Source organism: Eulemur rufifrons, chromosome 30, assembly GCF_041146395.1.
Source record: "Eulemur rufifrons isolate Redbay chromosome 30, OSU_ERuf_1, whole genome shotgun sequence".
Taxonomy (NCBI): domain Eukaryota; kingdom Metazoa; phylum Chordata; class Mammalia; order Primates; family Lemuridae; genus Eulemur; species Eulemur rufifrons.
This window is the reverse complement of record NC_091012.1, coordinates 56,516,611-56,532,051: the sequence shown is the minus strand read 5'-3', so window position 1 is coordinate 56,532,051 and position 15,441 is coordinate 56,516,611. Positions and strand designations below refer to the sequence as shown.

Genomic DNA, 15,441 nt, shown 5'->3' with positions numbered 1-15,441 from the left:
AGGCTTTTCCACAGCAGGGGAGAGAATAGAAATCAGGCACATTAAAACTTCATAATTCTCACTGTTCTTACTGAAATTCTACCATTTTTCTTAAATAAATGTTCCTTGGATTATTGCAAGACTTTTGTTAATTTCCAGAATTGTGAGAAAGTTAATTTTGACAATTTTTGCTGGTGTTCTCATTGCCTTTATGAAGGAGTGGATTTTTGGAAGTCCTTACTCTACCAATGCAAAAGTGTTTCTCTCATCATTCTTCCTTTTTGATTTTTCCTCCCCTCAGGTCATTTTCCCCTTTTATTTTAGAATACTCTCACTTTAACCTTCTAGTGGTTTTTTTCATGCATACTTCAAGTCTAAAATTAAACAACATCTTACCTCCTAATGTGAAGACAAAGGTCATAGAACATTAATTCAGATGACACTTCCCTCACAAGGTATTTTCTGGTATTTTAGTTTTGTCTTATATTTTCTTTAATTCCACAAATTAGCCTTTGTAACTACCACTTAATACAGTCAATGTTTGTTTTGATTTTTCCATCTACTTACCTATACTGGCTCCCTCCCCAAAATTGACTCTGGAAAAACTATAAAGAACTGATGAAATATTGTTGAAAACTCACGGTGAAGACACAAATGCATGTATGTGAGGTGGGATAGGGGGCTGCAGCTAGTTTGCTTTCCACAGGGGTTGCACTAGTTTGCAGTCCCACCAGCAGTGTATGAGTGTTCCTGTCTCTCCACATCCACGCCAACATGTATTGTTTTGGGACTTTTTGATAAAGGCCATTCTCACTGGAGTTAAGTGATATCTCATTGTGGTTTTGATTTGCATTTCCCTGATGATTAGGGATTTTGAGCATTTTTTCATATGTTTGTTACCCATTCTTATATCTTCTTTTGAAAAATTTCTATTCCTGTCCTTTGCCCACTTTTTGATAGGGTTGTTTGATTTTTTCTTGCTGATTTTCCTGAGTTCTAAATAGATTCTTGTTATCAGTCCTTTATCTGATGTGTAGCATGCGAAAATTTTTTCCCATTCTGTAGGTTGTCTGTTTATTCTCGTGACTGTTTCTTTGGCTGTGCAGAAGCTTTTTAATTTAATCAGCTCCCATTCATTTATTTTAGTTGTTGCTGTGATTGCCTTAGGGGTCTTCTTCATAAATTCTTTGCCTAGGCCAATGTCTGTAAGAGTCTTTCCTACATTTTCTTCTAGAATTCTAATAGTTTCACACCTAAGGTTTAAGTCTGTTATCCACCGTGATTTGATTTTTGTGAGAGGTGAAAGCTGTGGGTCCTGTTTCAGTCTTCTACATGTGGCTATCCAGTTTTCCCAGCACCATTTATTGAATAAGGATTCTTTTCCCCAGAGTGTTTTTGTCTGCTTCGTCAAAGATTAGATGGCTATATGAGGATGGTTTTATATTTGGATTTTCTGTTCTGTTCCACTGGTCTGTGTCCCTGCACTTGTGCCAATACCAGGCAGTTTTAAGAACCACAGCCTTGTAGTATAGTTTGAAGTCTGGTAAATTAATACCTCCCATTTTGTTCTTATTGCCTAAAATTGCTTTTGCTAAACGGGGTCTTCTCTGGTTCCATACAAAGCGTAAAATTATTTTTTCTGTATCTGTGAAAAATGATGTTGGTAATTTAATAGGATTGCATTGAATCTGTAGATCACTTTGGGTAGTATAGACATTTTAACAATGTTGATTCTTTCGATCCACAAGCATGGTATGGTTTCCACCTGTTTACATGCTCTGCAATTTCCTTCCTCAGTGTTTCATAGTTCTCCCTATAGAGGTCCTTTACCTCCTTAGTTAAATATATTCCTAGGTATTTTATTATCTTTGTTGGACTGCAAACTAGTGCAACCCATGTGGAAAGCAATATGGAGATACCTTAAACAGATACAAGTAGAACTACCATTTGATCCAGCAATCCCATTATTGGGCATCTACCCAAAAGAACAAAAGACATTCTATTACAAAGACATCTGCACTCGAATGTTTACAGCAGCACAATTCACAATCGCAAAGATGTGGAAACAACCCAAATGCCCATCAATACATGAGTGGATTAGTAAAATGTGGTATATGTATACCATGGAGTATTACTCAGCTATAAGAAATAACAGTGATATAGAATCTCTTTTGTTCTCCTGGAAAGAGCTGGAACCCATTCTACTAAGTGAAGTATCCCAAGAATGGAAAAATAAGCACCACATGTACTCACCCGCAAATTGGTTTCCCTGATCATCACCTAAGTGCACATTTGGGAATAACACCAATTGGGTGTCAGGCAGATGTGGGGGGTGGGGGGAGGGGATGGGTGTATACCTACATAATGAGTGCGATGCGCACTGTCTGGGGAATGGACATGCTTGAAGCTCTGACTCAGGGGGGTTGGGGGGCATGGGCAATATACATAACCTAAACTTTTGTACCCCCATAATAAGCTGAAATAAAAAAAAAAGAAGGAAAAAAAGCAAAAAAAAAAAAGAAAATTAGTTACATTTTTATACACTAACAATGAACTATCCAAAAAAGAAAGAAAATAATCTCATTTACAAAAGCACCAAAAAATAAATAAAATACTTAGGAATAAATTTTAAAAGGGAGGTGAAAGATTTGTATGTTCAAAACTATAAAGAATTGATGAAAGAAATTGAAAAAGACACAAATAAATGGAAAGATATCCTGTATTCATAGAATGGAAGAATCAACATTGTTAAAATGTCCACACTACACAAAACAAGCTACAAATTCAATGCAATCCCTATCAAAAGTCCAATGACATGTTTCCTAGAGATAGAAAAAAAAAATCCTAAAATTTATACAGAAGCACAACAGACCCAGAATAGTCAAAGCAATCTTTACCAAGAAGAACAAAGCTAGAAGCATCACACTACCTTATTTCAAAATACACCAGAAAAACTATAGTAATCAAAACAGCAGAATATTGGCATAGAAACAGATACACTGACCAGTGGAACAGGACAGAGTCCAGAAATAAACTTATGCATCTATATCAATTGATTTTTGACAAAAGTCCTAAGAATACACAATGGGAAAAAGACAGTCTGGTCAATAAATGGTGTTGAGACAACAGGATATCCACATACAGAAGCATGAAATTAGACCCTTATCTCACACCATATACAAAAATTAACTCAAAATGGATTAAATACTTAAATGTAAGACCTAAAACTATAAAACTACTAGAAGAGAACATAAAAGCTTCTTAACATTGGTCTGAACAATGATTATTTGGATATGACTCCAAAAGCAGGCAACAAAAGCAAAAATAGACAAATGAATTGCATCAAACTAAAAAGCTTCTGCAAAGCAATGGAAACAATCAACAGAGTAAAGGGAGAACCTATGATATAGGAGAAAATATTTACAAACTGCACATCTGATAAGGGGCTAATATCCAAAATATACAACAAACTCAGACAACTCAGTAGTAAGAAAACAAATTATCTGATTACAAAATGGTCAAAGGACCTGAATAGACATTTCTCAAAAGACATACAAATGGCCAACAGGTATATGAAAAAATGCTCAACATCACTAATCATCAGGGAAATGCAAATCAAAACCACAATGAAATATCACCTCATACCTGTTAGACAAAAGATAAGTGTTGGCGAGGATGTGGAGAAAAGGGAACCCTTGCACACAGCTGGTGATATAAATGGGTATAGCCATTACAGAAAACAGTATGGAGTTTCCTCAAAAATTAAAAATAAAACTACCATATGATCTAGCAATCCCACTTATGGGCATATATCCAAGGGAAATGAAATCAGTGTCTTGAGAAGATACCTTCAGTCTCCTGTTCATTGTAATGTTATTCACAATAGCCAAGATACGGTAAAGTGCCCATTGACAGATGAATAAAGAAAAAGTGGTATACATATGATATATAAACACACACACACATATATATATACGCACATACATACACACAATGAAATTATTATTTAGCCTTAAAAAAGGAGGAAATTCTGTTATTTGCAGCAATAAAAATGAACCTGGAAGACATTATGCTAAGTAAGATAAACCAGACACAGAAATACAAGTAGTGTATTACCTTACTCCTATGTAGAATCTAAAACAGTTGAATTCATATAAGCAGGGAATAGAATGGTGGTCGTTATGTTCTGAATGTTTGTGTCCCCTTAAAATTCACATGTTGAAACATAATCCCCAGTGTGATGGTATTAATAGATGGGACTTTTGGGAATTGATTGGGTTATGAAGATGGAGCCCTCATATTGGCATTCACGTCCTTATAAATGAAGGCCAAGGGAGCTTGTTTGTCCCTTCCTCCATATGAGCACACAATAAGAAGGCACCATGTATGAAACAGAAAGTGGGCCCTTACCAGACACTGAATCTTCCTGTGCCTTGATCTTGGACTTCTCAGTCTGCAGAACTGTGAAAAATAAGTTTCTGTTATTTATAAGCTATCAAGTGTATGCTATTCTGTTGTAGCAACCTGAATGGACTAATACAGTTGTTGCCAGGGGTCAAAGGGTAGAAAGTTTTCTTATGCAGGATAAATAAGTTCTGGAGATCTAATGAACAGCATAGTGACTACAGTTAATACTATATTGTCTACTTGAGGCAAGGAATGGTGGTGGCTCACGCCCGGGAGGCTGAGGCAGGAGGATCACTTGAAGCCAGGAGTTAGAAACCAGCCAGGGCAACATATCAAGAACCCCTCTCTGCAAAAAATAATAATAAAAAAATATTAGCCGAGTATGGTGATGCTTGCCTGTAGTCCCAGCTACTCGGAAGACTGAAGCGAGAGAATCGCTTCAGCCCAGGAGTTCAAGGTTACAGTGAGCTATGATCGGTCCACTGGACTCCAGATTGGGTGACAGAGTGAAACCTGGTTTCTAAAAATAAATAAATAAATAAATATCTATATTGTATACTTGAAATTTGCCAAGAGGGTAGATCTTAAGTGTTCTCACCACACACACCAAAAAACTTAACTACATGAGATGATGGATATGAAGAATATGATAGCTTGATAGTGAGTATTATCTCACAATGTATACATTTATCAAAACATCACATTGTACACTTCAAATACATACAATTTTTATTTGTCAATTATACTTCAATAAAGCTGGGGGAAAATGAAATGGGAAAAAATAAATATATAGAATTGTTTTCAAGTAAACATAACTATTGGAACCAAATAGTAGTAATAAATATTCAATTACAATATTTAGTGCTGAGAAGTAAACTTTAAAATTGCTTGCAAAATGTGAGAATGAAGAATGATAACTTTTGGAAGCAGAATTTAATATTATAAATGTTGATTATATATCTATTTTAATTCAGTAGCCAGAAACAAGCAACAGAATTACTTTATAAAGCTCTCAACAAAAATACCACATCATTCATCTCCATATTCGGAAGGCCTGCAATACCAATAGCTGGTATGTAGTAAGTGCTCAAAAAGTGTTCTAAATTAATTAATTTATAATTTTTTTCAGAGCATAATGATGTCACTATATTGTGAACAACTTGTCATACATAAAAGTTTTAAACTGAAGGACTTGGAAACAAGTATGTGGGATTTTATAATTTGAGTTACAGCAGAATACTAATTTCTACTCAGCTGATAATATTAGATGTTAAAGATTATGAATGATAGACAATATATAAATTGCATTATTTATAATTCAATTATAACAAAAGGATCTAGTTGAATGTTTCACGTCTCTGCTTTCTCTTTTTTATACTTAATTATTAATCTTCTCATGTTTTTCAAAGTAAATGAGTCATATCTTGCCATGGATGACCTTTTGCTGCCCTTGGTATTTCAGGGTAATGTGGATTTTAATTTGTTTTTTACCTAACCATTTATCAAGAACTGTTGGAAGCCTATTAAAATAAGTAAAATGATTCTAGACTTTTAAGTCAATAAACTTTATTTTATAAAAAAGGAATGAAGGAAACAAGTATCTTTTCTCATTCGTTTTATGAGGGGGAAAAATAATCTGCACTTCAAAGATTGAGGTCTGATCACAGATAATGAATATTTAGAATTTTTTTTTTTTTTTTTTTTTTTTTGAGACAGAGTGTCGCTTTGTTGCCCGGGCTAGAGTGAGTGCCGTGGCGTCAGCCTAGCTCACAGCAACCTCAAACTCCTGGGCTTAAGCGATCCTACTGCCTCAGCCTCCCGAGTAGCTGGGACTACAGGCATGCGCCACCATGCCCGGCTAATGTTTTTCTATATATATTTTAGTTGGCCAGATAATTCCTTTCTATTTTTAGTAGAGACGGGGCTCTCGCTCTTGCTCAGGCTGGTCTTGAACTCCTGACCTTGAGCGATCCACCTGCCTCGGCCTCCCAGAGTGCTAGGATTACAGGCGTGAGCCACCGCACCCGGCCTAGAATTAAATATATATTTGTGTATTTGTATATGGCTCACATTTTACATTTAAGATGATGGCCTAAAAGAATGATTATGTGTTCAACTTAAAACCCAGGGGAGAGGTACTGTCTAGCAAGACAATGGACATACAAGACCATGAAAAATTAATGTAGTTTTCTAAGCATTCTGAAAGAGTTAACATTATATTAAGATTTTTGGATATATATGATCACTTTATAATCACACATTCGTGTGACTAATTTCCTTTATCTTGAAGATTACGCAGCTGTGTTTAAAATGTTTTTAAAATACAAATATGAAATAGTATTAATCACAACATAAAGCATGCCTTTTTAAATCATAAAGAAAATCTCAAAGCCCTTAATAAAGTAGAACACATTTCAGAATAGAGACTTATTAAAAAATGTTCAGTGCCTGTTGTGAGATCTTGAAGCAACATTTAAAATACCAAACTACTGTTGCACAGTGAATTGATATTACTATGAAGCTAGAAAGCTTATAAAGCCTTGTTATTCAAGTTGGTCATTGGACCAGAAGAACGAGCATCACTTGGGAGCGTGTTAGAAATGCAGAATCTCACATCCCACCCTTGACCTCTGAATCAATCTGTATTTAGTTAACAAGATCCCCAGGTGATACATGGATATTAAATTTTAAGGTATAATTGTAATTATTACTTCATAACATATAGCATTACTTTATATTTACTTGCATTAGAAATAACTGTGATATCTGAACAAAGTTTTAGAAAATTCAATTTACTATTAAAAATTCTATTTCTATTTATGTATTTATATAGGTACATACCTAATACATTTCTCACTTATTTAGGCAAATAATTGCTGCATATCAATGGAATAGAGTAAAAATGAGTAAAAAAATATCTTTCCCTAATTAAATGTCAGGGTAATCAAAATTATGTATTTGCAAAACCAAAAAACTATTATGCAATAATTTAAATTTTAAAATCACATTTTAAAGAATCTTCTACTTTGGTAACTTTCAAATGATTCAATCAGTAACTTTCCATCCTAAACCACTTAATGTCAGAATTCTTATAACTTCTAAAATCTGATTTTCCAATACAATGAGACTTTCTTTTGCTAAAACAACTAGAGCCTTACATTAAACACACATATACACATAATACTGTGGAAATTCCAAGATATTTAAACAAGATAAGCACAGGGATTTTTTTTCACATTTGAAAACACAGGAATAGAAAAGATGACACATTAATAAATATATGACTTTTGGTATTTTTCAATACCAATTCCAGAAGATATCTGGGCATTTCCAAATTAATCTTATATAGAGTGATGTATCAATCCTTTCAAGTGCTCTGGATGTTGAGACAGGTTCCTGAGAATTCTAGGACCATTCCAAGTAAAATATCAAAAATGTAGATTTACTAAAGCACAAAACAAGGTTAGTACAGTTAGTTATCTAACAAGTTATGCGAAATACTTTACTTACTTAAGTACTTCTTTAAATCTGAGAGTTTAGGGTAACTACAAAACAGGAAACAATATCAACTTTAATAACATTTACCTGAATGACTTTCTACTTTTAGGATAAATCACAATTATAGATAAATAATAGTTATTTTAATTATATAGAATTTTTAATATTAAAATTGCCTGAAAACGAAAGATTAAATTTTATCACATAGCCAGTGTAAAGGCAATTCAGCCATATACCTCACACTAAAATCTACAATAAAAATAATCACAATTTGACCTATTCTACCTTTTATTTTATGTAAAGTTTTCTCTTATATTTATGTTATATGGTTTATCTTATATAAAGGTAACATTATTTTGTGAAGATATCCTAAAAAATGTTTAAAGAAAATATTACCTACTGAAAATAACATGATGTAAAGTGAATCTGGACTCAAACAACTTCCTGTAAATATTGTCTCAAAGTCTTAGTATTAGTCCACCCTACAGAAGACAGACACAAGCTATTAAATACTGACCAAAAAATGCATTCTGTGATGGTGAGAGAGGAGATAGAGACGGAGAAAAGAAATCACAGACTGAAATTTTTTTGTTCAACTTTATCCACAGTTTGCATCGGTAATATACATTTAGTATTCCATTTATGTTTAAATGCATCAGAAAATCAATTAAGATAGATCTGTGACCAATACAAACATTTCTGAATTCTTCAAAAAATTCAGTTAGAAAAGTCATTAAACTAGCATTCTGTAAAGGTAAGTATTAAACGAATGATAATGCATTTTTATTCCTTATTTCAATTCTCATATATCCAACATCAGTTCTTGTGCCACACAGTAATAAAATTTAACAGAAATAGGTATCTATTGAAATTTTTAGGGCCTAATAAAATATTTTAGTTTGATTGTTCAACCCTCATCAAATCACAAATCTCATTCAAATAATGATAATCATTCTTAATTCAATAACTGATGAAGTAAATATGTAATAATCATAAAAACATTTAGAATAAATTTTACACTTAAAAACTACTAAAAGAAATACATCAGAGCCTTGGTGTAATGTTGTGATTGGGGACTATGCTGTGAAACTGCGTTAGGGGTGGTGTTGCCATTTGGCACAAGAGTAAATGAACTGCCATGGGCAGGTATAGGCCTCAGATGGACCCATCTTAAATGGAATTTTGCTTTGCAGTAAAGAATGCTACAGTGAGGTTCTGGTGTGATTTCTCTTTAAAGTAATAACTAAATGACAAGTGAAATGCAATAAGGAAATGGCCTATAATTTCACTACTATTTCAATGATATTAAACAGGACAATACTTGTCAAATAATTAACACTAGATTGATTAATAAGAGGAATTCTATAGCATGGATAACTATGAAAGCAGTACAAATAATTGCTGTAGTTTTTAACGGACACTTAGTTTGTAACATGGTCAAATTTTCTACATAAAAACACATCAACTAAGGCATTTATTTGCCATTTCTCACCTATATTATCCAAGTTTTCACTAGGGAGATTGACTATGTCAATGAGATTTTTTTAAAAATCCAACTGAAAAATAACAACTAATTAGCTCAAATATTTAAAGTAATAAATTACCAATAATTTAATTCTTAAATCTTATAGTCGTAAGAAGCTTTAATTCTTTAAAAGCTCCAATTTGACCCTTGGGGAATGTAAAGAACACATCTGTATTCTAAAGCCAAAATTTAATTCTATGGCTTCATGCCAACTGATCAAAAAAAGCAGAGTTGTTCCTACACCAATTATTACTATACCATTTGGCACACTAGTTTTTACCTTTTATATATGCCCTTTGAAATACCCAGGCCAACATTTTTAATAAGTTGCATCCACATTAAGAGGTAACAAGTGCAAATGATCACATATTTAAGATATGATACTTGCTTGGCTACTATAAAAGTAATTAAGGTTCTTCTATAGGAAACTGAGTTATTCAATACAGTAATGTTTTTGAAAAATTCTTACACTACTACCAATGCAAATTTATCCATCACTAAATTAAACAAGGACTTTATGTAATATAGTATCTCATGAAAATACTTATAAATTGGTCTGTGTTTAATTCAACATCAAGTTAATTGAAGATAATAAAGCTTTACAGGATCCACAAATGGCCAGATATTGAGTAAAAACCTATTCCTCAACTGCTGCTCTCTGAATATAGGAAAGGCAGCACCGATGTAATGCTCCTGAAAACCAAGATAGAAACCCAAACTTTGGCAGTTTTATCAAAATGTCCTTGATAATTAGTACTCCACTAGTTTCTCAAAAACCTTACTGCTTGTGTAACATTTTCAATACAGAAATAAAATACTCTTCAAATAATACATTTTAAAAAATGATTAAGTTTCACAAAATTAAATAGCATAAATTAAGCATATTAACATTGGTTTTTGACAACATGAAATAACCAATTTAAGGGAAACTGCAATGGACTAAAAAAACCACAAATGTCACAATGTGAGGCACGTTTAAATCCTCACACATCATTGACCTTACAAAATCTACTAAAATATTTTAAAATTCCATTGACTCTATTAATACATAAAAAGAAATTGCAAAAATGTTTAAGACTATATAAGAGTCATCAATTACACAGGCACTTCACATGTAAACAATCTACAGTACAACTGAAAATATTTTGGCACCAACCTATAATACTAAAAGAATTTAATATAAAGCCAGAATTCTGTTTTTCCTACTCATTTTTTCTAGAAAACTAAGACCAAAGATTCAAGAAATTGTGTATAAACTAGGATTAGAAGTGTATTAAATAACTCAAATATAGAATTGTTTTAAATTGCTAAAAAACAATTACCTTTATCCAGATGTTTACTAGTATGCTATGATGTAAAAAAATTAAACATAATGTGATTATTAAATTGAAACTACAGTTTAAATTTAGTATCAATCTGCTTTCTGAAAAATAATCAAGGTTATCAACTGACTTGGTAAAAAGAGAATTTGAATTTATCAAAAACTCTTATTAAATTAATCCAGTTTTCCTCCAAAAGAAGTTTGGGCAATTAAAAGTTTTAAGTTTGACATTTTAATGTAATTTTTTAAAAACCCTAAGGCTTGACCTAAGGCAAACTATTTTTGACTGAACATTCTTATTCATGAACTTGAGATATCTGAAATCACTTCAAATAAATGAAACTATACACTTATGATTTCAAAATGTTATATCAAGCCATAGAAAGCTGAGATGCCTTGGTTGTAGGTAATTCAAGGAGCGCCTGAACTGTGACACCAACTTTCACAAGACCTCGTTCTTCCAAAATATGATGAGGCAAACAGAGTCTTTCCTGGGGGGAAAAAAAGATATTTGAACATTGGTTTTTTAGAAGTGTAGTAACACTTAAGTCAGAATCGGATTTTAAAAGCACGCTTTCTGTAAAACTTCAATAAAAAATACATAATTCTAAGTTTTCCTTTATAAATATTGTAATCCAAAATGTGTTTAGGTTCTTAACTCATACTAAGAAAAGGTCAGCCTTGTCTGAAATTTTGTCACTCTACACCTGAATCTCCTTCTCTACAAAGAAAACATTCATAAAAGAATAGCTTACCACTTCTATACTTCCCATTCACTATTCAAACACTGCTATCTTATATTTGCCCCTAAAGCATCTGCCCACTAAAATCATTCTGGTAAAAATCACCAATGCCTTCTTAAATGACAAATATTGCACATGTATACTTGACGACACTGTCATATCATGCTTTTGATTGATGCCTTTCTTGAAACCTTACCCCTCCTTTGTTTTCTTTAACACCACTTTCTACTTCTTCAACTTTTCTGACAGCAACTGTGCAACAGCTTTCATTTGCCTTCACTGATCCTCTTCTAACATCCTAAATGCTTCTAAGGGTACTGTCTTCATCCTCTTCTCTTTTTAACACTATATCCTTTCCTTGGTATTCTCATATATTCCCATAATTTTAACTACCCCCTCTCTCCTGATGACTTTCAAATCTTTATTTCCTCCCAAGACCTCTCTAATGAACTCCAAATACAAATGCCAACTGGACACAGCCAAATGGACATCCAACAGACATATCAAAATCAATGTGTCCACAACAGAACTACTTCTTCACCCAATTAACTTGTCCTTCTTTGTTCTATATCTTGGTCAGGAATACAATATTCAATCTCTATGACATAAACCTGGGAATCATAATAGTCTTCTCTTTCTTCCTTACTCCCACAACCCATTTGCCAAATACTACTGATGATATCCCATAAAGAGTTTTCAAAAACTATCTGCTCATCTGCAATTTCACTCTACATTTGTTGTCTTCCCAATATTTTGCTTATTTATTCAAATAGCTACTAAAGTGTACACCAGAAAAAAAGAAAGGTTTCAAAATAATGACTTCAGCTCCTACCTTAGAAATTAAAAAGAGAACAGAAAATTAAATAAAGGGATTTACTTTGTTCATGGAAGGGGAGACTCTATATTGTTAAGATATAATTCTCCCTGTATTGTTCCATATTTATAAATCTAATATAATTCCCATAATAATCTCATAAGTTTTTTTCTTTTCCTGTAAAAGGTGACAAGCTAATATTAAATTTATATGGAAATACAAGGGACCCAGAATAGCCATAACAGCTTTGAAAAAGAAGAACAAAGTTAGAGGACTAAGACTACTTGATTTCAAAATCTATAGTAAACAACAGTGTTTTACTCATGTAAATATAGGAGGGAAAGGGTCAATGAAACATAATAGAGAATCCAGAAATAGACCCATGGATATATGGACAAATGGTTTTTTAAACAGATGGAAAGGCAAATGAATTGAGAAAGGATAGGCTTTTAATCAAATGTGGGAAAGACTGGATATCCATAAACAAAAAAGAAAAAAGGAATTTGGGGAAATTCCTCAAACTCATAACAAGAGAATTCTACAAAAAACCCCCACAGTTGATATCACACTAAATGATAAAATCACTAAATGCTTTCCCTAGGATCAAGAGCAAGATAAGATGTTCACTGTCACCACCTTTATTCAACGTCATACTAGGGGTTCTAGACAGAGCAATTAGGCAAGAAAAAGAAATGAAAAGCATCCAGACCAAAAAGAATGTAAAACTATCTTTATTTGCAGATGACATGACTCTATATACAAAAAATCCTAAAGCATACGAATACACAGAAAAACTATTAGAACTAATAAATGAGACTACAAGATCAACAAAAGAAAATCACTCCTATTTGTATACAGTAGCAACAAAATATCTGAAAGTGAAATTAAGAAAATAATTATATTTGCAACAAAAGGAAATACTAAGGATTTAATTTAACAAAAGAAATGAAAGTCTTATATATTGAAAACTACAACACATTGTAGAAATAAATTTAAAAAGATGTAAATAAATGTAAAGATGTCTCATGTTCATGGATCAGAAGACTAACTATTGTGACAATGACAATATTCTCCAAATTGTTCTACAGATTCAATGCAATTCCTAACAAAATCCCAGCTGGCTTTTTTGAAGAAATAGACAAGCTAATCAATCCTAAAATTGACATGAAAATGCAAGGGACCCAGTACAGCAAAAATAACCTTGAAATACGACAAAGTTGGGGAAGACTCACCTCCTGATTTCAAAACATACCACAAAGCTTCCGGAAGCAAGACAGTATGATACTGGAATAGGGAATTCAGTGGGAAAGTATTTAGAGTCAAGAAATTGACCACAAGTTCAACTGATTTTCAACAAGGGTCTGAAGACAATTCAGTAGGGAAAAGAAGACTCTTATCAACAAATGATGCTGGGAAAACTGGATAACCACATGCAAAAGCATGAATTTGGACCCCTACCTCATGCCATGAACAAAACTGATCTCAAAAGGGATCACAGACATAAATGTAAGCCCTAAAACTATAAAACTTTTAGAAGAAAACATAGGTCTAAATCTTCGTAACCTTGAATTAGGCAATGTTTTCTTAAACATCACAACAAAATCACAAGCAACAAAAGAAAAAAAGAGATAAACTGGACTCCATCAAATTTAAAATTTTGTGCTGCAAATGATAATACCATCAAGAAAGTGAAAAGACAACTCATAGAATGGGACAAAATATTTTTGTAAATCATATATCTCATAAGCAACTTGTATCCAGAATATATAAAGAGTTCCTACAACTCAATAATAAAAAGATGAATAATCCAATTAATAAATGGACACAGGATTTGAATAAACATTTCTCTGAAGAACATATACAAGTCATCAATAAACACATGAAAACATGCTCAACATCATTAACCATTAGAGAAATGCAAATCAAACCACAATGAGATACCACTTTGCACCTGTTAAGATGGCTAGAATCAAAAAGGTGGACAGTAACCATTGCTGGTAAGGATGTGGAGAAATTAGAACCCTCATATATGGCTGTTGGGAAGGTAAAGTGGTGAGTTGGAAAATATTTTGGCAGTTTACTCAAAAAGATAAACATAGAGTTACCATATGACCTACCAATTCCACTCCTAGGGACAAAACTAAGAGAACTGAAAACAAATGTTCAGCCAGGTGCAGTGGTATGCACCTGTAGTCTGAGCCCGTTGGGAAGCTAAGGCAAGAGAATTGCTTGAGCCCAAGAGTGCAAGACCAGCCGGGGCAACAGAGCGAGATCCTGTCTCAAAATTTAAAAAAAAGTGTTCAAACAAAAACTTGCTTATGAATGTTTACAGCAGCATTATTTGTAATAAACAATGAATGGAAACAACACAAATGTCTATCAACTGATGAGCAGATAAACAAAATGTGGTATATACATACAATGGAACACTATTCAGCCATAAAAAGAAAGGAAGAACTGATTTATGCTACATGTTAACATAGATGAACCTTGGAAAAATTATACTAAGTAAAAGAAGTCAGACACAAAAGACTATATTGTATTATTTCATTAATGTAATGTCCAGAATAGGCAAATCCATAGAGACAGAACAGGGCTGACACTGCTAATGGGTAAGGGGTTCTTTTCTGGGGTGACAAAAATATTATAAACTTAGTTTGCTGTAACAGTTGCCCAAATTTGTGACTATACTAAAAGAACATTTAATTGTATACTTCAAATAAATGAATGCTATGGTATTTTAACTATAACTCAATAAAGATGTTTTCTAAAAAAAAAAAAAAATCAATACATGTGCCCAATCCCAAGCTTAAAAAATATAGAACTTCAATCTATACCTTCTGCCATATACAAAAATTAACTTAAAATTGGTCATAGACCTAAATGTAAAACCTGAAATTATAAAACTTCTAGAAGTAAACATAAGAGAAAATCTTGTGACCTTGGGTTATGCAAAGATTTCTTAGGTTTGACAAGAAAAGAACAATCCATTTTAAAAAATGATGAATTGTATTTCAAAAACTTTGAAAGTCCTATTCTTTGAAAGACACTCTAAGGAGAATATAAAGATAAGCCAAAGACTGGGATACAATATTTGTAAATCACAGATCTGATAAAGGACTTATAAAGAAATCGCAAACTCAATCATAAGAAA

At 32.8% G+C, this 15,441-nt stretch overlaps 1 protein-coding gene across 2 annotated transcripts in view; it reads right to left on the bottom strand.

Moving 5' to 3' along the window:
* Positions 1–8,475: 8,475 nt before the first annotated feature.
* The window catches only part of LRCH2 (leucine rich repeats and calponin homology domain containing 2), a 111,962-nt gene continuing 104,996 nt past the window's right edge, over positions 8,476–15,441 (bottom strand). For both annotated transcript variants that reach the window (XM_069463502.1, XM_069463503.1), the window contains one exon: positions 8,476–11,221. In XM_069463502.1, the coding sequence (XP_069319603.1) occupies positions 11,102–11,221 (120 nt within the window). In that variant the 3' untranslated portion in view covers positions 8,476–11,101. The remainder of the gene's footprint in view (positions 11,222–15,441) is intronic.